Below are 27,983 nucleotides of genomic sequence, written 5' to 3'. Positions count from 1 at the left end.
CACTATGCAAATACATATGTATATAGGCCTTCATTTTTGTCTGATTTAGATGTTAAACTTGTACTCTAGAAAGATGCACAAAATAGGTCACATGTATAATATAAAATACTGTAGGCCTATATTCTGTAAGTGACAGGGATTTTGTATTTTTTCAGATTTTTGTTTCTCCATCTTTATTATGTATTTTTTTGTTGCACATATTGCTCCAACTGTTGTATTGTGTGTGGGTGGATTTATACATTAGTGTTAGAGTAAAATAACTGGCTGTCTGTAGTTTCAAACTTTTTCATTATGTAACACTGTTTGGTTGGTTACCCAGAGGTGGTAGCCATGGACAGAGATGTCTACACTCTGTAGGAGACAACAGACAGTGAAGTATATAGGGGTGTTACCCTTATCCAACGCCGGTTGATGGAGGGGAGCTGAGGCGGAGACATGAGAACGGAGAGAGAGGGACAGTTTGGAGAGGCGCCGGGGACTGCCCATGGTGGGGGGGCGGAGCAGTAAGCATGCGCTGAGCTGGCAGACTCTGGGCTGGTCCTGACGGGCTGGCTGGGCTCCGGGCGGATGGCTGTGCGCTTCAGACGGTCTTGGGGGAGACTACCACCAACACTCAGCGTCTCCTGGAGTGCTTAGAGACAATTCAAATAAAAATAAAAAGCAGAAGAGACGCGAGGATAACTGCGAGGAAAGGACAGACACATTATAGCCCCACCTCGACATCTGGAAAAGCACCGAAGAAGGAGACGATCCTCCCCCTTTACCCCATACCCCGTCGCCAACCCGCCCTACCCTACCCACCACTTCGTGCCATCCCTCTGGTCTGATCTGCCCTCCCACCCCGTCAGGAGGACCACGTCCATCCACAGGAACCCCCCACTTGACCAGCGTTGCCATCAAGCGATGCGCTTTGAATTTAAGAAGAAATCCCCTATCCGTTTTTGATGCACAACACAACCAGTGGCTTCATTTTTTTTTCCTCAGCGGGAACACTTAAGGTTACGGATTTGGGTGTTTACACTTTTTGACGGGTTTCCAGTGGCTTGATAACATGAAGAATAGATCATTCCACGGCAACAGACAAGACTGTCATTCCATATATTAGTCTGTATTTGAACAACCAGCTGTCACATACGCTGCGTTTGAGCTTATGTATATTTTTTCCCCATGCTTAAAAATCTAACCTGACAATGGTCTTGGAACGGACCGCCTCTACAGACACCTAGACATATTTTTTCAAGACGTATCAGCTCTATACTTTCGTGTTTACCGAAGGAAAAAGCGACACATTGACGAGGAGTCATTTGACACCGACGCTGCTTGAGCCATAGGACTTTGCGTGCGAAGTTTGCACCGGGAAGAGGGGGGCCAAGTCGGAGATATCTCGGGCATTTCCACGGTATTTTCACTGTAAGGTAAGCAAGGAGCGTACCCTATAATGCATGTCAGTCCTTTATGTCGTTTCTTTTGTCATGTGTGTCCACGTTGCTCTGAGTGCGCAGCTACAATAGTGAAAAATTGCACGAGTTCAAACAGGGTAGTGACCTATTTCAGAGACTCTCCAGCGGTGCGCCCATATCCTGCAGCCTGGACTCCCCACACTGTCATTCATATTCAAGGCCGTCGGCGGACGTGCCTTTACCTGCGTTTGTTAGCACTTCACTGTCAGTACCTACTTCCACAAGGTACCGAACACTCTTTGGCGTGTCTGCATTCCCTCTTGAACTAGCATCCCCTTTTCTCAACCCTGAGACATTTTTCAGATAATCACAAATCCTGTCCTATAGGGGCGTTCATCACAGCCCAGCCAGCTGTTGTGCAAGATGCAGGCTTCCACTGAGCTCTGTGATGTTCTGTCACAACATCTGATAAAGAGTTCAACGTCTACACACTGCTGACATTCACTTAAAAACAGTGGAGTATTGGTAAATAAAACTGTGACCCCCACATCAGGGTAAACACCCACAAATGTTTTAGCTAAATATCAGATGTCTTCATATTATCCACACAAAAGATTACATATTAGTATTTCATGTCACCACGTTGTACATGACAAAGTGTGCTTAGATTTTTATTTGTATGCATTTCTAAATGACCACAGTTTACCATGAGTTTTCTTTATGCTCAATAACCACTTGTTGGTGTTATGAACATACCAAGTAATGACTGAAACTAGTAAACATTTTAATTTGCAATCTTAACATTTTTGTTAGTTAGTTGAGGCCAAGCATGTAGTGCAGGGGGCAAGAATGAGCACAGGCACAGAGGCCTAGATAAAGAGCTATTTTCCTCCAATTAAGCAATTCCACTGTCCCTAAGCCTAATTGTGTGCACACTGGGACTGGGTTTGGGATGGACCTTCTCCCCATTGGCTGCCTCCCATGGGCCCATTGTTCCGGAAGATGTCAGGGCAGAGAGCCGGGCCCTGCCAAGGCAGACCTAACAAGCCCTTTGCTGGAGTGGAATAAGGCCTGATCATTATAAAGCATTAGGCCACAATGCAGATCGAGGCACACTCAGGGGGCTGCAGTTATATTTTGGATCAGAGTATGATGGCTGTTTATTTCCAAGGTGACTGTAGGGGACTGTATGAACCATATGACGTGGAGCTGCATGAGAGAAACTGTCACACAGATATATGAGACTGGAGAAGGTCTGGCTATGGGCCCACTGGACCTCTCTCCAAGTATGTGGGGGAGAGGAGCAGCGAGGGAGGCCGCACAGGCTTTATGCAGAGGAAGGACTTTGATTTCCCTCTTCCAGGTCCTGCTGCTATTTAATCCACAACCCCCCACTGAACTGTGACCACAGGTTCTCTTCATGTCCAGAGCCTGCTCAATGCATTGTTTATCCAATCAGCTGATGATCAGTTCAGCTGCAGGTCAGCCTAACATCAATCTGACAGAAAAACTGGGGCCAGACGGAGAGGCATCCATCACTAACGGCACACTGTTAGACTTCTCTTACACAGCACTTAGTCACTGCAGAGAAAAAGGCTCTCAGCACCACCATAAAGCCAGATATCCGCTGGGGTCCAGCTGTGCATCCCCTGTGGTGGCATTCCACACTCTCAGGATGTGTGCATGTGTTTGTGTATGCAGACTTTTTTGCTGTACATTTTCTTGTCCTGACTGCATGCTTGGCCAGATGTAGATACTTGGACAGCTGCTGCGTGCAACAGCTTGCACTGAGTTTTGGTCAGAGTTTGACACCAATTTGCTTCGACCTTTGCAATTACAATGCTTGAAGATAAACCATTCAAAGGCTTTCCACCATGCCTGTCTCTAAAATCAAATAAGAGGTGTGGTTGTCACTTCACCAATTTGCCTGTGCTTTAAGATTTCGTCCCACATCACGAGTGTGTGACATCATAGCCCTGAGGTCCCAAACTGTGAGGGTTAGGCAGCTGCTTTATGGTGGAAAAGGTGGACCCTAATGACATATTCCTGCGTCAGAGAACAACCACGAGGCATGTGGTAGAGGGATGGTGGGAACCCACAATGCACTTGTACTTATTGCCTTAAACCAGGCTAATAAAAGTGTACCGCATTGAATGTAAAAAGAAACAAGTTCAGTTGATTCTTTCATTGTGAGTAAGGCACCACAAAGTAACTCTCATCCGAACAGTTTTGTTTTTTCACAGTGTAGTCAACCTGTTGTGAGGCCACTAAAATATGTTTGCGACTGAAGTAAACAAAACTCTGATGTGGCCAAGGACTGCTACCAATAATTGGGTGGAATATAAGTGGTACAAACTACAGTGGGAGAGCCAGTGGGAGTGTTTGAATTGGTATCACAGTGGGGTTTCATAGCTGCTGGGGATTATGGTCAAGCTGAAAAGGCAACTCAGCAGCAGGGAAGGGAGGATTATAGTGGGCAGTGAATCAGGCGGCATGCAGGGAGAACAAGGCACCTGATACACGCTTGCATTTATCTTCACAGGGATAAGCGGCACTTTATTTGTGATCGCCATGACACAAATGTCCTCTCTGTGGTAACGAAAATGTGTTAGCAATCAGATTTCTAATAAGACAATGGTGTTATTCATCCATAAGTGTGCTGAACAGATGAAACGTGACTAGTGTCATATATAATATACTTGCAAGTCCCAGTTCTTGACCTTTGTTTAGGCTCTGAGAATGTCAGAGGAGATGCTTGATGTAGCCAGATGAAGCTTCAGTGAAATTAACTACAGAGGGCATGCGGTCTATGATCTCCATTGTTATATTGTCATATTTAAATAAAGTGTATAACCTTATATACACATATATTTACAGAAAAACATACCAAAAAAAAAAAAAGGACCCCCTTGGCGGAGGTCTACACTCTTCAAATGCCCTTCTAGTTACTGAGATTATTATTGACCCCTTTACTTTGTAGATCATTTGGTGTTTTTGAAAATGCTGTTGTTAACTGATATCGACTGTACAGTATACCAATGGATTTGATATGTGCCACAAGGCTGAAATCCTCAATTGGACTCTTTAAAATCTAAGTTAAAACGAAGCTGAATCAATAGCTGAACTCAAGTTAAACTGGTAAATGACAGGGAATTGCTCTCTTGGCTCTCATATAATTACAGTCCAGTTCTGTCAATTTTTCCACAATATCTTATCGCTAATCATTGCCATGTGTGCAGCAGTGGAGGTGACACACTCATTCTTTGCAGTGCTGCAGTGTGATGTGTCTATATGGGGTGACAGCCAGACTGGAGGACCCATACATTAAGAATAGACAGAGCGGATACAGAGCTTGACTCACACTAACTTGCAAACTGAAGGAGACCAGCGCATACCGCTTTGCTCCCTGGCTGGCTGGGCTCACGGAGCATGCATTTTTCTCCAGTTAAACTGTAACCACTAATCACCTCTCGGCCTCACTGTTTCCTCCTGGAGCAGGCCATTCCTGGGTCTCCAGGGTGGGTTTAAATGCCCCTTCTGGCACAATTTGGTCTATCCTTTTCAAAATCACCTGTGTGGGACATCCCAAAAGTGCACAGACTCTTGCTCTTTCTACGCGGATCTGCCATAGGGAAGTTTAGGGGTCAGTTCCTCTGTTGCAAGTCTGCAGACCTGCATTTCCAAAATAAACACAGACAACTCAGTGCCTCACTCCAGTTACCCCACCCTACCTCTTCTCATTCTCCTTAATGCTCCTTCTGCGCTCCCGGCTCAGTGTTTCTATCGTGAGAGAATTTCAGCTTGTAGAGCCTTTCAGACAAAACGCAGACCATGTCTGGGGCAAGACACATTTGATGAGGAAAAGTAAAAGAAAGAATACAGGAGTAACGCCAGGACTCCTAAGAATAACAGCAATCTAAAGGAGCTGCTAAGGGTTGGAGGGAACAGAGGAACAAAACTATTTTTACAAAGACCATTTTGGGTTTCTACCAATATACCTGAAATGTAACTTCTGGTTGATATTAAACCTGTATCCAGCTGGAGCTTTTTGATATCTGGGAGCTGAGTTCAAGAAGCTGAGTTGTACAGTAATATGCTCACAGCAATGCAGTTTAAGTGGAGACACAGCTGGTTTGTATTATTATTTACTTGCTTGGCCAACACCCTGAATTCTCCAGTTTACCCTCAAACAGCAGTTCAGTTTGACTGAGGTATGTGTGTGTGTTTGCTTGTTTGAAGAGAAAAAGAAAGGGAGGAGGGGCTCTGCCTGTAAGACGGGTGAGGAACAACATGCTGGGCAGGGAGAGACGGGATTGATGGTGTTTTTTAAAGAAGGGGATGAGGGAGAGACGGGTGAGGCATTTCTGAGACTCCAATGAGGCTCTCAAGTCTGGGCCCGGCTCCCTGTCTGGGCATATCCAGTCCTGTCAGCTAGCTTCCAGACTTTGCCCCCTTCACCCCCCCTCCCCCCTCCATCCACGACTCCCTGGGACTCCATCTCCTCCTTGCTTGTAACTTTGCTTCTGCTCCCTCTTTTCCTTGGTCCCTCCCTCGCATTATCGTCTCCCACTTTCCATGAGCCCCCAGCTTCATAAGTGACGCTTGCATTATATAAGACATTCTCCTTATACATGCAATAAAGGAGAGAGAGAAAGAGGGAGAGAAAAAAAGTTTGGCCTGTAAGTGTTTACCTTGGTGTGGAGATGTTGCCAGCACTAATTTAGTTCATATGTACCGTGGCTGTTTTTTTTCTTATGAGGGGAGCCTTATATTATTTGGAAATGTTTGAAAGTAAGATTTAGTGAAAAGAATACTTATTCTAACCTCAGATACTTTAACGAAAAACCCTCATTGTTTTTATTTGGTTGTTAATAGTTAATAATTCACTATCAGTGGCCATCTTGAATAATCGCTGTCTTAACACATCCTGTCTTTCTTTTTTTACTCAACGAATTTCTTCTCAGGTCTCAATAAATGGTGCCGTTAGTCATGGTGAGCAGGGCTATTCCTTAATTGATTCTAAATGTCAGCATTGATTCGGTACAGAAGAGTGTGTAAGAGCACGAGTATCGCCCTGACCTTCAACACTCATTGAGATCCTCTCTTAGGCTCATTCTTTCCAATGCTGCCGATATACTAAATGATTGCATTCGTCCACGGCACATTTATTAGCCCTTGCTGTGTGTTTCGCCAAATCAAAAGAGGAATGAGATCCAAATCTTTGTGAAGCTTGTTTCCAACAGATCGCGCACATGCCAACAAATCTAAATCAAGAGTTTAGTGCTACTCCATTTTACAGCATTATGCTCAATTCTGTCTGTCGCCATCTCACTCGCCCTCCATCTGTCCCTTTGCATCTGTCTCTCTGCTCTCTTTTTTCCTGTTTCTCCCTCTTGGATGGAGCCGCAGAAGATAAAAGCTGTAGGGTGGAGCCTGTCACTTAGTTGAGCTAGAACACAGACATACAGAGAGAAACGGAAAGGGAGGGAGATAAAGGGAGAATAGAGAAAAGACTGTCATATTGACCTTGTCTTAATGCCAGCCTTGGTGGGAGGGGACACAGCGCGGAGAGTTACTCAGAGAAAGCAGGCGCTCCATGTGAGGAGGGAGAACACAGTTAAGTTGGCACAGCCTCACAAGGAAAAGACAACACAAGCCTTGTGTGTACATATATCCGTGAGATCACTGGCGAGGGAGGCGGAAAGGCTGCGATGAAGGTATAGCAGACAGTATGGGGGGCACGCCCAAATTTAAAGAAGCAGGAGCTCACGCTACAGTGTGTGTTTCCCCAACACACACACACACACATGCAAACACACATCACGTCACTTTGTCTGTTAATTGCCCTCCTCTGTTTTGTATTCCTACCTCTTCCTGTTTTCTTCCCCTCTCAATATGCTTTGGTTTTGGAATCTGAGCCCCTGCCCTGTCCCTTCTCTTTGTACATAAACACTCCAATGCACACATTTATAAACTCACATGCTTACAAACACACACCAACAAAGAAACTCCCAGTCCAAAGCACATCTGGCTCTGCATGCCCCCCCCCCCCCATCACCACCCCTACCCCTTCTTGGCTTTCTCCTGTGCAGCGGGGCTGGTGCACAGGTGTCCCCCAGCCTTCTCCAAGGACAGGGAGTGGCCGTCCAGAAAGTCTGGGACAAAGAAGTAGCAACGTTACGACACCGTAGACGTGTCAGATTGGCTCAGCAACACCACACAGCGATAGAGAGCGCAACCAGCACCCCACCCCATGCTGCCCCAAGCCTGCCGGAGGCCGCGTTGCATAAAGCTGTTGTTGGGATCATATTACCATGGCCATTGAATGAGAAGACTTGCTTCCCAGGGAGTTCACTATGTGCTGTTGGCTTATTGAGTTGCAAGCACATTTAAGTGGCTGGGGTCATTGTGTACAGGCAAAAGGGGTTTGTTTCTCATGCGTGTGGTGCCATAATATTCACGTCCAGGAAATGACTGTGAGACAGGCGCACCCCTCCCAAAGCTGGAGCGGTACCACAGCGCTCTGAACTGGTCTGAACTCCACAACACAGCCAGCATGCTGTGCACTATTGCGTGTGTGTGTGTGTGTGTGTGTGTGTGTGTGTGTGTGTGTGTGTGTGTGTGTGTGTGTGTGTGTGTTATGCATCTGTATGGCTGTAAAAAAGGGGCTGCATATGTGTTTATGTGTGCATATACTGAATGCCTCCATACCTCTTGGCTTGAGATTGTCACTAAGAGGATAGACCACATTGTCCAAGCAACTGGGGCTGAAATATACCCCGGTGTTATTGTACCAAAGTTTCCATACAATGTCCTCCCTATTAATCTGCCCTTAGCGTGCTGTTAACTGTGTGGGAGAGGAGGGTATAGAAAGAAAGAAAGATTTCTGGACCTCTTCCCGCTCCCTCCTACTCATGGCTTAGAACTGGGGTTGGGTTTTCACCAGTGAGGGAATAGAACAGACATCTCCTGTTGAGTTCAACCGCAGCTGCTTTGTACTCTGTTATGTTTTGAAGGGAGCTTGAAGCTGTGGTTGTTATTAAGTGATATACTTTTCTACATCATCAAGTTTGGGGATGCACACCTGTGTGTTTAGTTTTTTGGGCTGAAGCTCTTTCTTGAAAGGCTTAAACCCTGCTCTGGGATTCAGGGAGTGGCCTCTTGTTTGTGTGTGTGCTGAGGGAACCTGGTATTTTAAAGATTTAGGCAGGTGCCAGAACTTTGCATTCCTTACCTGACCTTGTGCTCATTTCTGCTGCCTTTAGGGGAGGTCTGCCTCTACAAAGCCTGGAAACCAGGGACTAATGCATGTGTTTGTGTGGGAGTGAGTGAGTGGTGTGTATGCATAGATCTCTTCACAAAAGCATAGCAAGGTTTCAGCTTTAATCTTGGCCCTTTAAAATGCAAGAACCTCACTCTCCATTCATGATTAAGTGCGCTTTGTTTGATAAGATCAGTCTTTGCATGCATGCATCTCTACAGGGCTGAGCATATCACTGCATATCCATTATAACTCAGAGTGGTAATACATACGGTCTTGCATTGCCCCAGCAAGGAAATATGTTGTGTGATAAAAGTATAGATCTCAAGAGATAAAGGTCAAATTCCAAATAAATATTACTTGAATCTCATACTGCCAGTTTAGGTGTTAGAATAATGCTAATGTTGGTCTGAGTCAGCTGGAATGACAGCATTTGGTGTGGGAGTAGCAGAGAACCGTCACTTCCCAAACACAGAGCATATCCAGCAGACACAGCTGGTTAGTGGGCTGATCTAAGGCGGAACGAGCTGTTGTGCTTTACAATCTTCCAGAACAAATCCATTCAAAAGTTCCTTCGGTACCTTAAATAAAACAAAGGACTCAAAATAACCTCCACGCACCCCCACTACACGCACATAAAACTAAAACAACATGTTTACCCCAAGTTAAGTTTTGGATATGCACAAACTGTTAAACAGAGCTGTTAACTTTTATCGCTGTGCTTTTTCCCTACATTACCCACCACTAGCCTCAGACAGTTTTTCCTCCTTCTCTCATTGGCTTCATTTCTTCTTTTCTTCTCCCCCCCCCCCCCCCCCAACCTCTTTTCTTTCCTCTCCTGTTGCTTTCCTACTGAGCGTGTTGTGGTGACGCCCCTGCTTTGGCTAGCGAGCCGACTCCAGACCCTGTGATTGCGCGCAGGAGTCGGAGGATTGCATCACTGCCTGTGGGGAGAAGCCACAGGAATGGACTGAAAATGGGGGGAGAAAAGTAGAGCGAGAGAGAGGTTGATGAAGGAGAGGAAGAGGAGCGAGCAAGGAAAGGACGATGGGGACATAGCCTGAGGAAGTGAGGAGGAAGTCGACAGGGAATTGGGCTGGGGGAGATCATGCACGTTTTTGTTTACTTGGAAGTATGGGAGAGGAAGATGAGAGAGGAGGAGTGAGATTTGGAGGGAATGCATTTAGTGGACTGCAGGAGGAAGAGAGGCCCAGCAGAGTTAGTGGGAGGTCTCCTTCCACACATACTTCTCTCCTCTTCTTCTCTTCTCCTCTCACGGATGGTGGTAGGCCTCCTGCTGCGTTCATTGGTTCCCCGCCGCCCTTTGCTGCGCTATGAGACTGCTATGTTGTGAAATGCCCCACGTTATTGTAAGATTAGTCACCAGTTTTCAAAGCCTACAGTACTGTTGTGCGAAGTGCCTTAAGCATTAGTGTTGGGCTGGTTTAATGCTCAAACTCGGAGTCATCGTCCGCTGGAGGATTATCTGTTTATCACTGATTGCTGTCCTGATGCTACAGTATAGATTTAAATTGTTTTAGTTGATTAAAAAGGTATGGATCTGATTTTGAATGGGAGTAGGTGGAAGAAAACTTACCATGAATTGAAACACATGTTGCTACACGTGACCCCTCAATCACATACTGTTAATGTCATATAGCAGCTACTAGGGAATCTAATAAATGGACTGCGGCTTGGGGGAAGTTTCCTAGTCTCGTGCCAATGTGCAGCTACTCTTTCCCCTTATACCTGCCTCTTTTTACATTTGTTCTAGCAAAATAGTCGTTTTCTTTGCTTTAATTGCTAAATCGAAAGTCTCAAAAGTCAAATTGGATAAAGGCAAGCATTATTATATTTATCTGATAATGCATGCTTCTCTTGAAATTCATCCGTCATCCTTTCGATCCACCCCACTCAGAGTCAAGTCTGGTCACTGTGTTGTGTGATAATCCCGGGTTGAGCAGGTCACAAGGCTTACTGACACAATGTGAAATCTCAGTCAGATGGCTGTTTATAGATCATGCACGGCCTAATCTTACAATATGGTGGACTAAGTGAAATTGCTGTCCTGTTGAAAGGCCTCCCTGGATGCAGTTAAGATGCGCCCACTCACACTATCCAGCTAATGTTATATTCAGCCCACACAGCCATGAATATTAAACCTCAGACCAAAATCAACGAAGCTGTCAGTAGCTTTTATTTTTGCAGTATTTCTTCACAAAATCTGCGTCTTGTCTGGGTAAAAAGCAAGTATGAATGTAGATCTATATATCTGTAAGATCTTAATACCACAATACTAAAAAAGAATTCATAAATAGAGGCCAGCAATTATTCTCATATTGATTTAATGATTGTTTTGTCATTTAAATCAATTATTACATTACATTACATTACATGTCATTAGTTAGACGCTTTTATCCAAAGCGACTTACATACTCAATACTGTGGACAATCCCCACAGGAGCAATTTGGGGAGAAGTGTCTTGCCCCAATTATCTATCACATCAGAAAATGGTAAAATATGTCTGTATCAGATTAATTAAAATTCATCTATCAACTGATCAATTCATCCACCAGGTGTTTCAGCTCAAGCTATATGGCATGACAACTCTTATATTGAAACATGCCATAGTGGTATGCTGAAATGTCTTAGTATTTCGATTTTTTAGAATCATCATAATCCAGTATGGGCGTACAGTACACAAAGATACCTTTTACTGTGTACCTAGATGTCCCGTTATTCTTAACCGAAAGTTTGTCAATCTAATGTCGGGCTGTTCATACCAAAGTTTGCATCCTAACAGAAGTGTTAGTGTTCAACCACAAAGATATGTTGCGCTAAGCGCGTGCTCTGCCTTTCTCATGTAGCAGTCTCCTTTGACAACAAACCGCAAGTGCGTCCCGCCCTCCTCGCTCGGTGCCTCCCTCCCTCCCCCCCCCCCCCCCCTCCTGGCACCTTCCCTCCCTCCCTGCCCTCTGCCTGGAATTCCTCAGTGTCTGAACGCTCTGGCTGCAGGCCATCGGTAGCTCGCTGAGAAGCTTCCTGTTGCTTTCTCTCCCTCCTTCAATCCGTCTATCCCTTACTTTTTTCTTTCCTTCCTTCCATCCCTTTCTCCAGTCTCTTGTGTTGTCTCTGTTATTTCCCTTCATATTCTCCTTCACATCGTTATAACTTAAACGGTTTTGTGTGCTTACACTCTGTAATTGGATAGATTCCTATTCTCCTCTTAAAACCCCAAAAGAACAATCTTTTGCTTATTTTTCTCTCTGAGTTTAAGCATGAACACATGTGTCATTCAGTCTCTGTACAGCAGACGTTGTGTGCTCAAAATACTTTCTTTTTCTTCAATAGCCCTTCCCCAGCAGTGGCTCCATGCATGCTGCCATTACATAATCAGTTGTACGATCCTGTGTGCTCTTTTTGCAACAGGGGTAAGGAGAACAGGGTCACGCTTAGATTGACAGTCGCTTTAACATTTGTTTATCTTGAAGAAATGGTGGGAAAAGAGGAAATAATCAGGCAACGAAAATACCATTAAAGACAGGTAGGAGTGTTAGGTGAGATAAAAAGGAGATGAGAATTGGAAGAGAAGAACAAACTGAAAGAGGAAACAGAGCGGTGAACTTGAGAGAAAAACAAAAGTAAAGAATATAGCGAGAGAGAAAAAGAGGGAATGAGAGGCCCAGAGGAGGAGGAGTGGAAACTGAGGTTTCCTGTCTGAGGAGGCGGCTGGCTGAGGAGGACAGACGCAAGAAAAAAGACATCTCTCAGCTGTGTATGTTTACGTGTTGAGTTATCCATCAGGGTTGGAGGGTGGAGGGCGTTTGCGAGGGCTGTGGCTCAAATGTGTGTGTGTCAGCGGAGGTGGGCTCACTCATGGCTCTTACGTCAAGAAACATCAGCAATGACAGAAGAGGGAGTGAAGGAGTGACCCGGTGTGGGCCTGTTTTCTTGTGTCTCGAAATCAAATCACAAACATACTAATAACTGGATATGAACCTGTCTCACCTTAGCCTGTATGTTAGGCTGTGTGAACTCTTCTGTGACTAATATCGCCTGAATTTGATATGAGTCTGTGTAAATGTTAAGTAATAAGTATTGTTAATGTAAACCTGTTTGAAACTTTCAACGTTTTTTTTACTTTCTCCTTAGCCCCAGTTAAAAAACAAAACAAAAGTCAGGGGTCAGAGTTCACACCACACCCACGCCTCAATCAGTAATCTTTGACCCTTTCCTCCACACCTGGTGGATGGAAAACCAGCAGGTATAGACATGAGCTATTCTACAAGCACAGGTCTTTACACATCACTGCTTAACCACAGAATTACAAAACCAATGGAGCACATTTACTAAACAGAGATGTTTACCTTAAGTTTATTAATATTTGGTCACCTTTTAAAATGGATTAATTCAGTCAAGTTTCCGCCCCCGAAGCATGAGTAAAGATAATGATTGGTCTGCAATTCCTCACCAGTATCATAAGGTTTTAGCAACCCTGTAATAACTCTTAAGGTAAAAGTATTATTTGTGTTGTGTGTAGAGATGTCCCGATCCGATCACGTGATTGGGGATCGGAGCCGATCACGTGATTTTCAAAAGATCGGAATCGGGAGAAAAAAATCGGCGATCGGGATCTTTTAAAAAATATTTTTTATAAAATATATTTTTTTTAATTTAATGTTACAAAACAAAAATGACCATGTTCACATCTTAAAGTCATCCTGAGGCCTTAGTTTTGGTTTAAAATTACACAACATCATGTATGTGTTGCTTCTTTTGGGCTTGTTTTCATAGACCTGGTTGCTTATTTCTCTCAAATCTGGCAACAGAGTGGGCAGGGCGCAGTGTCTAATAGTAGCAGTAAGCTAACGAGAGGCTACGTTCAGCTGGTGCCTCGGGAGTCGGGACAGAGAAAATGTCAGGAGTTTGGAAGTATTATAAAATTGAAAGCGAAGGCAGTGTAACAGCCAGATGCAATGTTTGCAAGGCGGAGGTTCCGCGTGGTGGAAAGAACAGAGCTACGTTCAACACGACCAATCTAATACGCCACCTGAGAAACAAACACCAACAACAACGGCACTGAAACAACCGACACTTTCAGAGACTTTTAAAAGGAAAGAGAAACTGCCTCAGAACAGTGAAAAGGCCAAAAAAATAACAGCCAAGATAGCTGAATTCATCGCGTTGGATGACCAGCCGTTATCTGTTACCTTTTTTTTCTCTTAATGCATTACATAAAGATCGGATCGGGAAAAATCGGTATCGGCAGATTGTCAAAATCAAATGATCGGAATCGGATCGGGAGCAAAAAAAGGTGATCGGGACATCCCTAGTTGTGTGCATCTTATGCTGTTATCTCAGTTTCATAACTTGGTCTTAAAATGATTAGTTTGGTGATGGATAGGTATCGGTACTGTCAAGCTTACGGTCCAGAAAAGAGAGACTCTATTACAGAATGGTCGAACATATATGATTACAGACACAACAGCCATAAAGTCGAAACACCGGCTATTAAGGACGAGACCAAAACTAACTAGTCAACCCTAGTCTTTAGACAATTATTGTTGAGAGGTTTTTAATCACAAAAACCAATGGGACTAAAAAGCACCTGCTATGCAGCCACTGCTAGTCGCCCACGGAAGTTAATCAAATCCTATAACTAACACACACATAGAAACACATAAATGTAGATAGCACGGAGCAAACCCATCGGACAAACCTAACAAGAGTAAGAGGCTTCAAACAAAGGCTTAACTAAAGGCCCACAGGTCACCTTAAAGGCTTCAAATTGGAATATCACTGAGCACCACGTTAACTGCTCTCTCACCGCTGTCTTATGAACGACTTACAAAACCAACACGTGTGATATTCAGCAGAGTCAAGCATCTTGATTTGATCAGAACCAAACTGGCCAGGCCAAGTAGACATACAGGATAGATTGTCACAGTATACTCACTAATTTTCAACATATCCAGAGCCTGAAGAGGTTATTGAGTTGAATTACAGCAAGATATGCAGGAACTGGTACTTTCTGCAAGTTAAGTTGAACTGTAGGATGGTCATTAAGGGTTTTATAAAAACATGTTAAAGCCCTTCACACGTACAATTACATCGGTAACATAAGTGGTTAGACGCTCCCAGCAGGTTTTCCTCTCTCTTCGCGTTCTGTGTGTGTTTGTGTGTGAAAATGAAAAGAGAGCAAAGAGCCTCAGGGAGAGATGGCTTACCTCCTACAGACCACCTCCCAGGGCCACAGCGGGAGGCAGATTAAGTTACAGGCAATCTCAGAGGGGGGGTCACATAAATTGTGCGCGCACACACACATACACACACTCTACTCTCTTAAACCCTTTATAGGAAATAAAATATTACACAATATGATTTTATACCCTGTAACATAATCATCTTATACTGGTTATGCTCTCTGATGCTTTTTGTTGGCTCTCGATGCTGCACCATCAGATGGAGCAGACTGAGCCGATATGCGATCCTGTTCAGATCAGATCAGGCTAAAGATCAATCGGTCGCACCAGGGGTGAAAGGTCAGCTCTGATCCATGTGAGCCTAGCCTGGGAGCGTTGAGGTGTTGAAACACATAGCCGTCCTTTGACCTGATGCCCCAACGTGCTAACTCACCCATTGGCTAACTCCCACACCCTTCAACCTCGACCCATGTTCACCCCCCGAACACACACACCTCTTCAAAGGGCGGTTTCCTTATGCAGTGGGTGGATGTGGGAGTCGGGTGGGAAGGGGTTATGCAGGGGAATAGGTGACAGAGGTTGCTAAAGAGGACACACACAAACCTCTCTTTCAGGACTCCTTTTCCTCCACCACTTCCTCCTCCCTTCATCCTCACCCTTGTATATCCTCGCTGTGGCCCCTTTGGTCATCCCTTCTCTCCCCTCGCTCTGCTGTAGCCCGTGTTTACTCTGCGAGAGAGAGAGGGCCCAGAGAAGGGACAATGCCGCCTTTCAGAGAGACTGTCGACCCCACGGCTGAGCAAGGAAGTCTGCATGGGGGCCAGCCAACACCCCTTTCACAAACTTCACAGCCATCCGCCACTGAGCTTTACACACACACTCACATATCACGCTAACGCCATACTCCTGCCTTCACTGTATCATTCTTTCTCTTGGTTGCCCTTTCTCTTTGTCTCACATTTCCCACAAACCCCAGCGTCAGTGACTGTGGCTCACGTAACTAGAGTCCAAGATCCACATGCTGTGAGTCACTTCCCAGCCAGTCTACATTTTCTCCACTAAAAAACTAGGAAGGGGGGTGGGGGGTACGGCAGTGGGGACTGATTCACCAGAAGCTGCACTGGCCCGACTTCACTGGGAGAACATAAGTGTGGTATGGCCTGCCTTATGTAAGGCGGGTAATGTAGATATCTTATGACTTTCTTAATGAACTAATTGTCTTAAGCTGTGTCCAAATCCCAAAAATACTTAGTTTATAGTCCTATAACAAAAAAAAGGCATTTTTACTTGAAACGGTTTTACATAGAAAAACAGTTCCTGATACATTTTCTGTCAACAGGCTAATGGATTTGAATAGGTTAAAGGTAGGGTAGGGTAAGTTTGAGAAACCGGCTTGAGATCGCTAGAATTTGAAAATACACAACCGGAGAAAATCTGCCACTTCCTTATAGAGCCCCTCCTCCAACACACACGAACGCGCACGCACATGACCAATGAGGGCACGAGATAAGTTTGTGCACAGATGGAAGGCTGACAGGCAGGTAGGCCATCCAGTTATTTTAGCCGGGCCGGCTAAAATGATTGGTCGTGCTTTTTACAGTGCCACGGCTTCCACAGATGACATTTCTTTATGGATTTTTTGTCAAAGCACTTAAGATATTCATTGCTATCGGGATGTTAAGAGCATTCCATGGAATATAACAAAAAGTGTATCTCGAGCCGGTTTCTCAAACTTACCTACCCTACCTTTAAAGTGAGCAGTTAGTAGAAATATAATGTAAGCTCATTTATTACAATTATGGAAATATTGAATACTCGTGACAGAAACACGCATGACACACACATACTTGGAATCAAAAGGAAAAAGGATTTAACAGCATGGCAGCATTGTCATTTCTCCTTCTGAATCATACCAACACTGCTTTTCATTATGTTCGGGGAAGGACACGTTTTTAATAAATTGTCTATACAGTCCATTATGGAGGTTAAGTAATGGTTTGCACGCGAAGCAGCTGCCTGAGAAGAGCTTTTGTGTGTGTAGACCCCTGTAGCGTTTCACAGTGAGAGCTGTGCGATCACATGATTTGAGGTGCCAGAGTAATTTATATCCTAGTTGTATGGATCCAACATTTCCATATCTGTTTTTTATTGTATTTTATAGTTAGGATTATATCACTGATGGAAGCCAGCTTTCTGTTTGTCTCCGCAGCTGATAGGATTTATAGAAAGGTTAAGCTGACTCTCGGTCCGTGCCTCAGGGTAAGGGCTTTTGCTCGATTAAAGTGGATGACAGGCGATTTTCTGCTACTTTAGCCAAACAATAAAGCCAAAAGTCTTGGCAGGCTTTGTGGTAGGAGTTACAGTAAATTAGTCACACCCACCCAATCCAGAGAGAGAAACAGAAATGTGGTATTAACCGCAGCTTGTACTAAATGAGGTTCATATCCGCTTTGATAGAGCCTCACATGTTTATTTTCATAGCTAATGGCAGGATTTGCCCACACAAAAAACTTCTATGGTCAAAATGATCATTAGAGCAACTACCAACAATATTCCTTTATCATTACACAACTGACCTGGGTTTAACTGATGGAAACCATCCATTTAGCATGCACCAGGGTTATGATGGATACATTTTGTAAAAGAAGGATGATGGAGACATTATTAGACAGGGGTGCATCTGGTCCTTACTGTAACAGTTACATGTCAAATTATATAAACAACAAGTTAATTCTCAATAAATAATAAAAAAATGTCTCTCTTTAGAACCTAATACCAGGTCTCGTCATTTTGTAAAAGTGGCCCCCATGCAGAGCCTGTTGCCTTCTCTTGAATCGATGCTCCTTTCTGTACTTATATCCCTACCTAGAGCAATTTCAATTGTTGAACCTGAAGACAAGATCAAGATGGACCGGGTATCATGTGCTTGCAAGTGCAGTCTATATTAAGATAAAAAACGATAATATGTTTATCTATATGCATGTGAGAACCATGAATGAGTACTGTATATATACAGTATACAGAAAGATCTAACTGATAATGGCATAATGCTCCTCTGTGTGAATGTTCATACAGTATGTTCTTCTGTTTGCATCCGTACGTGTGTGTATCATCATCCTCTTATCTATGGCTGAATGAGTCTTTACACACCCTCTGGATGTATGTGCATGTATGTGTGTGTGTGTGTGTGCGTGTGTGTATATGTGTGTGTGTGTGTGTGTGTGTGTGTGTATGTGTGTGTGTGTGTGTATGTGTGTGAGCTTGTGGCTGCCCCTCGTTGGGCTGGTGAACCTGGTGACCTCTCTTCTCCGTGCCTCCCAGACACAAGAGCTTCTCATGTGGCCTCTGGCCAGTCGCTCTCAAAGCCCACCATTCACTACCTCCAACCGTGGCTTCTGTGAGTGTGTGTCGGCATGTGTTTGAGGGAGAGGGAGGAAGAAGGGGGGGAATTTGTTGAAATTATAGTTTGATTAATTACTTGTGTGTGTGTGCTTCTGTAAGTATGACTATGTGTGTGTCTACATTCAACATGCACACAGGGAGCTCTTCTACATGAATTTGAACAGAAATATAGGACACCCTGCAACTGTGTGTGTGTGTGTGTGTGTGTGTGTGTGTGTGTGTGTGTGTGTGTGTGTGTGTGTGTGTGTGTGTGTGTGTGTGTGTGTGTGTGTGTGTGTGTGTGTGTGTGTGTGTGTGTGTGTGTGTGAGAGCCTGGTGAGAGAGCCTGGTGAGAAGGAGCAGTGAACCCTAACACATTGTTGTGGAAAGCTGGTCATTAAACCAGCAGAACTGTACTAGCACCGCCTGTATGTGTTAAGCAGCACATGCTGGATTAGGGAACAGTCAGCATTTGTTTAAATTGAAAGGATCTGGAATCTCTGTCTTTCAAATAATTGTATTTCTTCAAGAGCTTTTTCTGTATATTATTAACCATTTATTATTGTTTCTGTTGCTTCAAATATGATTTCAATTGACTTGCTGCAACCAACAATTGTTTTCTTTATTAGTTAATCTGCCAATCATTTTCTAGATTATTATGTCATTACTGATCTCAGAAATGTCAGATAATGGTTAAAATAGTATAATAAATAAAATAGTAATGGTGTTGTTTTGACAGTCCAATCCGTACTACATGTTCATGAATAACTACTTAAATGTTTAACCAATTATCAACAGTGACGATTATATATATTAAAAAATATATTATTATTATGAGCTCGACACATTTTGTAAGCTCTCCTCAACCGCCCTGACTAATAGGGTTCATCTACGTGTTTGGTTGAGTAGGAGTTTGCTAAATTCCTTGCATGGCCCAACACGGGGATGCTGGTTCAGTCTAGTGGCAGAGAGAGGAAGAACACAGCTTCACCTCAACATGACAGCTAGATGGAGCGTCCTGCCCACATCCCTCAGGCTGGGTCCAGAGGTCAGTGTGTTTAGAGGAGGGAGGAGGTCCAGCTGGACTCGTAGCCCCGGGGGGCTGCCGGTGGGTCTCAAAGGTCCATGAGGTCTTAAGGTGCACACTGTGGGGGCTTGAGTGGGGGCAATGTGACAGGGTGCAAGGGCCGGTGACTGGCCAAGGGGTGGGGTTAAGCAGGGCTGGCGGTGAGGGTGACCATCTGGATTGGATTGTAGAAATTCCTCAGGAAGAGTGCGTGAGTAAAGGTCAGCATGGAAGAAGAGGAGGGGGTCTCTCGGATGTCAATGTGTGTGTGTTTATTTTTCTTGGGCTCACTCAGTGTTTCAGTTTACGATTGTGGTCAGTTTACCATTGTTGGAGAGAATTTCTTACCCTGCGGGATTGTGGAATGTGAGATGCTTTCAACAACATTCACGTGGGAAATATTGCAGGTGGGGGAATCTGACTGTCACTGTTTCACATCGGAATGCAGCATTTCATTGTATGTGTGGCTATATGAAAACCAAGCTGTCCCTCATTGGCCCCACTCGGCCTAACGCTGCCCGTCTGTGTGACTGTTTGTGTAGGTGGGAGGTCAGCGGGTTGTGGTCATGCTGTCCCTGGACGAGCCCCTGGACCTGAAGCTCCCTCGGCGGATAAATGGGCGGGACAGAGGGGCCCGTTCACCACCCCACTCTCTGCTGCACCCCAAGAGAGCTCGTCAGCTCCGCATGGCAGATGATGGAACCGCAGTCATAGAGCCTGCTTCACCAGGATCTCCACACTCAGGTCGGTAACAACTCAACAACGCATAACACACTAAATTGTACAAAAAAAAACGAAATGTCAACCTCATGTTTATGGGAAAGTCACAGGATCACTGAAGTAACTCAGATTCATCCTCTGAGGACTATGAATATCTGTACAAAAATGTACAATTCATCTAACAGCCAAAGCGGATGCATGCTGCAAAGAGTCCCCATACCAGATCCCCCAGGTGAAAGGTTATCTTAACAGGTGTGTGTTTATTTTTCAGGTGTGCAGGTGGTCCCTCATGATCGGACAGACACCCCCACCCCCCCTGCTGTGGACCTGAGCATGTCACCCTCCTGCCGCCACACCCCCAGCTCTCCAGAAATGACCAACGGCAACTACTTCCCCTCAGGGGTGAGTCTGAAACTTGAAGACAAACGCACACAGACCTATGAAACCCCTTAAGCCCTGACCAGCTTTGATTCTGCCCTCCACTACGTCCATTGTTGCCCTGGTCTTTGCTCACCTCTGAAATAATAAACATCGTCTTTCAATGCTGTCGTGAACGGCTAACACTTCCCTGTCTACAGCAGAGAGTGACTCAGCCTGTTGGGGTCAGCAAGTCAGGAACAACATTGGGTTGTGTCACACTCTCTCAATAAGGGAATACGGCTATGCAAGGGGTGGGAGGCCTGTGTGGCAATGAGTGTGCATGTGTGTGTGTGCATGTGAGAGAGAAGGGAGAAGAAGCTCTTATCAAACACCTCTTGTGTCCCTAACAAGTACCTCAACTTGCACTCAATGGCCCCACTGGCATGACATGTTAGTGCCTGTGTGTGTGTGTGTGTGTGTGTGTGTGTGTGTGTGTGTATGTTTATAATCAAATTTAAGAGAAGGTACAGCCATGCAGACCTCACGCCACCTAATTCAATTCCCTCCCAATTGAATTGAGATGAGCTGGCTGGGACCATTCAGCCGACCCACGTCCCCCTGAGTCCTAGAAAGCCCCCCTACCCCACTGTTAAACAACCTCATGCTTTACTTATCTCCAGGGGACATTATAGGATGCTTTCCGTCCCTCCTTACTCTCTCATACAGGCTTCTTATAGATGAACAGCTGCACAGACTCATACTCACATGTTCTCTCCCCTACAGCATCTCACAAAGCAGCTCACATAGTTTTGCATGCAGAGGCAGAGCTCAGTGCAAGGAATTTGTCTCATTTTATGAAATTTGTCACATACGCATTTCTGACATAGCTGAAGATAAGATACGATTAGACAACCACAGGATTGTGATCCATTTGCACCCTTATTCTCTCTGTGCTTCCCCTACTCTTGGACTCATGTGTCCTGTATTCAAAATGTCCCTTTTTAAGACTCTGTTTTCTTGAGCCTAATTACTGTGTGTGTGTGTGTGTGTGTGTGTGTGTGTGTGTGTGTGTGTGTGTGTGTGCGTGCGTGCGTGCGTGGGTGCATTAGCGCTTTGAGCCCCAGCAGAGGCTCAGTGAATTTAGCTGCTCTCCTGCAGAGCTCAGGGTTGTAGGGGGGTCTTTTAAAACGCAGCGGGTGACTACCAGAGTGAACATTTGAGTGAAGAGATGAGATGCAATGTACCGTAGACAGTCCGCATCAGAGCTCACACAGCCGACTAAACAGGAGATGTTTACCTTTAGAGTTATGATTGTGAGCATCGTGAGGTTGTATTCTACTTTGAGAGCTCAAATATTACCCATTTTATTCTTTTGAACTAAAGCTAAACTCGTGTTGCTCTTTTTCTGTTTGTTTACTAGAATTCTCACATGTCACAGGCCTTTCAGTTTTTCATGCCAATTGGAGCTGGGGGGGGACTTCACCTGCCATCCTCCATGTTTATCAGCCAGACAAACGACAAGAGAGCGTCTCCTGACCTCTCAGCAGATGAACAACTGGCCTGCCACTGGAAGAGGGTAAGATCGAGAAAGAAGAAGAAAACCCATTCATGGTCAGCCCAATATCCCTTTATCATAACAATTCCATTGAAATGTTTTTACTTCTCTAGTGCCATCTGCTCTTTGACTCCCTGCAAGACCTGGTTGACCATGTAAATGACTTCCATGTCAAGCCCGAGAAGGATTCTGGGTACTGCTGCCACTGGGAGGGCTGTGCTCGCAAAGGGAGGGGTTTCAATGCACGGTGAGGAAATCAGACACTTGGGTCATTTATTATCAGTGGAGATTTCAATATTTCAAGACACTTATTTTTGTGTTGCTGCAGGTACAAGATGCTCATCCACATCCGCACACACACTAATGAGAAGCCCCATCGCTGTCCCACCTGCAACAAGAGCTTCTCCCGCCTGGAGAACCTCAAGATACACAACCGGTCACACACAGGTCAGTGGTAGAGCCGCACACACACAATAAGTCAAAGCCAAAATCAATATGTTTTCCTAAAGCGGCAACAGATAAGTCCTAGTGGTATTCTTTTGATGCCACTATCTTAATGACATCTTTTTTTTGCTTCAAAGCTACCATCATCACAGCACACACTGCATTTGTTTACAAACTTCACAGTGGAGTAATTTACATATCATGTTTTCTGTCCGCAAGAAACAAAAGGAAGCAAGAAACTTAAAGAAACCAAATTTGAACTAGAAAACCACATTTCAGTGCTTTGATAGAGAAGCAATATTTATAAGAAGCAGGCTTTTTACTAACTGATCTAGATCAGTATAAATAACTTATTTATTTCCCATTCTACCTCTTCACGTTCTTTGCCTCATACTCACCTGGGCTCTTTTGCCAGGTAGAGTTTCCACAGCCATTCTAAAAGGCAGATGAATATTCTATAGTCATTATATTGTGCAATAACATTCACTTTATAATGATAAATCAAAGGAAAAAGTTATCTTTTGCCACTTATATTTTGTAGAGTAAAAGTGAAAGAATGAATTTATGAATTCTCAACATCTGAATCATTCCCTTCCCCCCCCCCCCCTACAGGTGAAAAACCCTACATCTGTCCTTATGAGGGTTGCAACAAGCGCTACTCCAACTCCAGCGACCGCTTCAAGCACACACGCACACACTATGTGGACAAGCCCTACTACTGCAAGATGGTGGGCTGCCTGAAGCGCTACACAGACCCCAGCTCACTCCGCAAGCACATCAAGGCCCATGGTCATTATGTAGCCCAGGACCAGGGCTCCCCAGGTGGGGTGGGCTCCCTGCTGAGGGGGAGTCAAAGTAGAGTGCTTTCTGGCGAAGGGCGGAGGGATTCCGAGCTGTCTTTTGTGAGTGCAGCCCACATTATCATCCCAGGGGCAGCGGCTGCTTTCCTGGGAGGCCATGCTCTGCAGGGTCTGGGGGGGGGGCTACCCATGTCCTCCCTCAGTTCTCGGCCCCTGGACCTTAGCGCACTGGGCTGCCCCGGCTCCTCTCCAGGCACCTCCATTCTGTTCAACGGCTCCCATCTGAGCCTCAGCAAATCTCATCTGCTCTCCACAGCGTTCTCCTCTTCGTCCCTGGGCTTGTCTATGATACCAATGCTGGGGGCCTCGTCTGAGCGAAGAGCCCTGAGCCAACAGGCCAAGAGGGGACGGGGGGAGGAGACTGAGAACGAGGTGACTGGTGGGGTCCTCAACCTCTCCACGGGATCCCATGATCCTCTGTCCTGGGTGGTCATCCCCCCAGGCACCGTGGTGCTGAAGCCAGCTGTGGTCAACTGATACACACACGCACACACACACATACACAGACACACACATTCCAGAAGAGCTCAGGGGGGTGGGATGGGAGGGTGAACGCCACAGTGAGGGTACAGGCGGTCAAAGGTGACAGGGATTGGCTTGCTCAATCATATCCAATGCATTTCAGTGAGGTTGGAAGAGGAGAAAGCTATAGAGATACTCATCAAATCCTCAATCAGCAGAACATAACACTGCACCTCATAAATAACAAGTATACAACGCAAGCCTCTTGTTTTGATGGGAAAATAAACTTGGGGCCCAAGAACTCTGTTCACGAACATGTATGGCTCTGTATTTCTATCACAAGGCCCGACAATGGGCTTCTCTTTGCCCTCTTATTTTTTATTTTATACTTTCTGCATTCCTATTTCCTGAACGTGACAGTCTTAGTGCTCTGTGTTCTTAAAAAGGTCCTGATTCATTCATATGTATTTATATGGCTGTACTTGATCGACAGTGTGCCTCCAGTCTAGCAGTGAGATGGATACACCATAAAACTCAATGACGCACTCACAGTTGGACAAACGTGCACTTAGGACGATTCTTCACAGTTGATTTTTAAGTATTGACCTATTTTTCACAGGCTTGCTGTGATTAATATGATTCAGACAGGCTTGCCAAACCAAAGCAAGTGAACTCAAACAGTCTTGGATTCGTAGTTTCAGCTCAATTAAAGACAGCACTTAATAGTGTCACCTGGTAATAGTATTGAAACCTCAAATCTGCTGCTAAGCTTTCAGCTCCTCCAGTGCAACATATACTGGGAGAGAGCACTAATGACAATCTATCCCCAGTTTGGGGAGGGTGACCAACATGGACCAGCCTAGTCCAGGTGTACCGACTAGGGGCTTCTACGACATAGAGCCACAGAGGACTTAACACAGACAAATGGTGTTGCATCACCTGACAATGACCAATCATCCCTTCCTCTTTTGCACAAGTGAAATTCAAGGCACTGGTGTGTCTGGCTCCTCCTTCTGGTAGGACACGATACACAACATCCCGCTTTCCATTTACAGAGCTATTCCTGTTTTTACTTCTGGATTGTCCAGCTGCTTTCCCGTAATTGAATCAACACGGCCAGATTGTGTATGAAAGGGCCAGTGTGGCGATAAACACTAGTGTCTTGTTTTGCTTAAAAGTGACTCGACCTAAAACCAGCTGTGAAAAACAGGTGGTTGCCAATTTAAAAGCCCAACTTGTTGGTTGACGTTTTGTCAGAAGTTCAACAAGTCCGATGCTGTGCCAAAAATACCTGGAGAGGGGGAAAGGGATTTACGTTTTGTGCCAGAGAAGGGGGTGTGATGCACTCAATGCCACATACAGCTTGACTGACTAGGAAGCCACACTATTGCAAACTGCCTCATATACTCTGCCCAAAGTGGCATAACAAGAAGACTAATTCGATGTTTGGGAAAAACTTTTCTCATGGTTCGATTAAGCAGTCAACACGCACTTACCACACACAATATTCCTTACCTGTTTATGAAATGTTACTGCCAATTCATGGTTCTTTAAAAGCTAGTTTGCTCTTTTTCAATTTGTCTGCAAGGGTCAATTCTGCTGTGGAGTCTTTCCAGGCTTTTGATCCTCAGTGTTTATGCATGTAGGATGTAGAATCCACAGGGTGGAGGTAGGGGAGCAGGAGAGGATCATCACAACACAAGGAACATTCCCTCAAGAGACTGTCACACCCTCCTCTCTCCTTCCCGGTCTCCATCACTGCTTATGTTGGTGGTTTTACTTTTCAATCGCCCATTCCTACAAGTAATCCGTTATTGCTGTTTTACATTGTTGTCATTCTACACTTTTTGTTTGGTTATGTTCCGACGAGACATTTTTTTCTGATGTTGAAGTTGCTTCTTGTGTTGTGTGACAGCTGCTCTGCGCTCAGCTTTCTGCTGCCAAGTGTTTTTGAAGGGTGGAGGAGAGGAGAGGTTAGGGATTTCTTCTAGAGCAGTGGTTACCAATCCGGAGGGATTTAGGATCAATCTGGATTAGATGATGACCACATTGATATAAGGAAGAGGTCATTTTTGCTTTTTAACTACGCTAGCAATGTTGCTCTTTGGATGGCATGGAGGGCCAATCCAACTCTACGGCCCAGAACGAAAAATGTCAACAAGTATTGGATGGATTGCCATGCAGTTCTGTACAGTATTCCTTGCACATTGTCATTGTTAGCGTGTTACATTGGCGATTATAGTATTAATGGCTCGAGGCATACGGCTGCACAGAGCTATCTGCTGGCATGGCTTTAGTAACCGTTAGTCTTGTTTCCTGTGAAATACTAATCATGGCTTGCTATTCAGGGAAGATGACAAAAAATGTGAAATAGAGAAAATAACTCACAACCATATATATCCAAACTGAGGCCATTATTAGGAGTCATACATACAGATAGTGTTGCTTTGTTTTAAGGAATCACAAGCCAAAAAGGTTGGAAACCACTGCTCTAGGGGTAAAATATAAAAAAGATATATCTAGTAGACCAAATAATATCACATTCCTCCATGACAATCACATTAGAGTACAGGGGATTACTTAGATAGGGTGTAGGGACCAAATATATGTCTGTATGAAGTGTCCTAACAACATTATCTGCTGGGCTGAATTAGATTAGGAAACCATGCTTCCTTTGTTCTGACTTTTAATTTTCCACTGTTAGATAAAAGGAAACCATAGAGAATTAACATCCAACTGCGAAATGGCGGGCAGTGCTGGGAAAGCGTGAGAGCAAAGAGAGACAGGATTGGCTGAATGAATGGACAAGGGAAAGCGAGAGATGAGGGAAGGGACTGAGTGCCAGCGGAGGAAAAGAGGCAGAGGATACTTTGCTGTGCAGCCGCCCTCCATCTGGCCACCTAGCCAGCAAACGGCCCTCTCAGCTCTGAAGTCACTGGCTGTGCTGTGCCCAATGTGGCAGAGACTCACAGGCATACCAGCCCGTAGAAAACTAGGCCACTGAACTCTTTCTGCCCTCTGGGTTTTTTCTTTTTTTATAGATTAAAACCCAAACGCTCAACTCCCCCACCTCCCGGCCACAAAGCATTTTAGCAGAGATGAGGGAAACAGGCAGACTAACAAGCTGCATTCACAGTAAACAAAAACAAATATAACCCTCGCTATCTGAGGACAAGCTCTGTGTTGACCCTCCCACAGGCCTGCGCGGATTCACAAACATACCTATGTTTCTGCCTCAGTAATTCTTAGTCATCTTTATCTCAGACACCCCCTCCACTCTATCTCTATCTCACACACACACACGCATAGCCTGTCTCTGGCTTCAGGCTGGGCACTGAAGTGAATCTCTCGTTGCGAGTGGACAATCCTGGCATGTGATGTCATCAGAAACAGGTGTTAAGTAGGCTAGACATGGTTTCCGTGGCAACAGTGAAACCCACAGATGCGGCGGCTCTCCTCCTCCCTGTCTGTCTGTCTCTCCTCTGCAGGTCGAAGCCGGGGACAGAGAGAAAGAGGCGGCAGAAAGCTGAATAATTTGACACGGATCCTTTCAGGGTCCACATCTTTTTCAATATCAAATAAGCTGTATGATCCATTAACCCTTTGAGCTCAGTCTGTATGAACTGCACTTTTGTTCCCCTTATTTGTAAAGACGGGGATGTTGTTACATCCTTTCTCAGTGTACAGCGTAATTCATTATTCTTTTGGAAACCAAGAATAATTGTAAAAAGCATCCACAGTTGTCACTATGTCTGAATTTGATGTATTTTTTTTGTTCATGGTATAAAAGTGGTACTCGCCCCTGGAGATTTTAAAGTAACCCTCACTTACTGCTATCAAGAGTGGAAGGGAAATCCAGGGCACACAATTTGCGTTAGCTAGCTGATTCAGTGTCATTGTAAAGGGGTGCCATTGACTGAAGTGCCACAGAGTTGCACAAAGGGTTAATGATAAGACTAAGGCCACGCAAGGCCTGTTCCAAGTTATGTTTTTTGCACATTTGTGAGATATGTCAGTATTTTAATTTTTCCAAGTGCCTTTTTATTATAGGTAAGATATAGAAGTTATACACTATATGAAAAATGATTATATGAAAATATATATTTTCCTGGCATCATGTTCTGTGGTTGAACATGAAGAATTTTAGAGTTGTAAAAGTCTCCAATTGGTACAACATAGCGGTGTTCTCCTGTTTTAGAGGAATTTTATTACGATATTGATAATAATGTCAATGAAAATAAAATGTTTAATAAAGTTGTATTTGATACAA

At 44.7% G+C, this 27,983-nt stretch overlaps 1 protein-coding gene across 2 annotated transcripts; it reads left to right on the top strand.

The window, feature by feature from the left end:
- Positions 1-486: 486 nt before the first annotated feature.
- glis2b (GLIS family zinc finger 2b) lies at positions 487-27,983 on the top strand. Of its 2 annotated transcripts, none has more exons than XM_034142790.1 (7): positions 487-1,415; positions 19,855-20,056; positions 20,304-20,434; positions 21,831-21,968; positions 22,061-22,194; positions 22,276-22,394; positions 23,004-27,983. In XM_034142790.1, exons 2-7 carry the CDS (start codon positions 19,879-19,881, stop codon positions 23,726-23,728), a joined length of 1,425 nt encoding a protein of 474 aa, XP_033998681.1. In that variant the 5' UTR covers positions 487-1,415; positions 19,855-19,878; the 3' UTR covers positions 23,729-27,983. The 2 variants fall into 2 exon arrangements, with proteins under 2 accessions (XP_033998681.1, XP_033998680.1); XM_034142789.1 differs by having other exon boundaries at positions 21,813-21,968.

This window comes from Trematomus bernacchii, unplaced genomic scaffold (genome assembly GCF_902827165.1).
Source record: "Trematomus bernacchii unplaced genomic scaffold, fTreBer1.1, whole genome shotgun sequence".
Lineage (NCBI taxonomy): Eukaryota > Metazoa > Chordata > Actinopteri > Perciformes > Nototheniidae > Trematomus > Trematomus bernacchii.
Note: the sequence above shows the minus strand (reverse complement) of the source record. Positions and strands in the feature narration are given on the sequence as shown.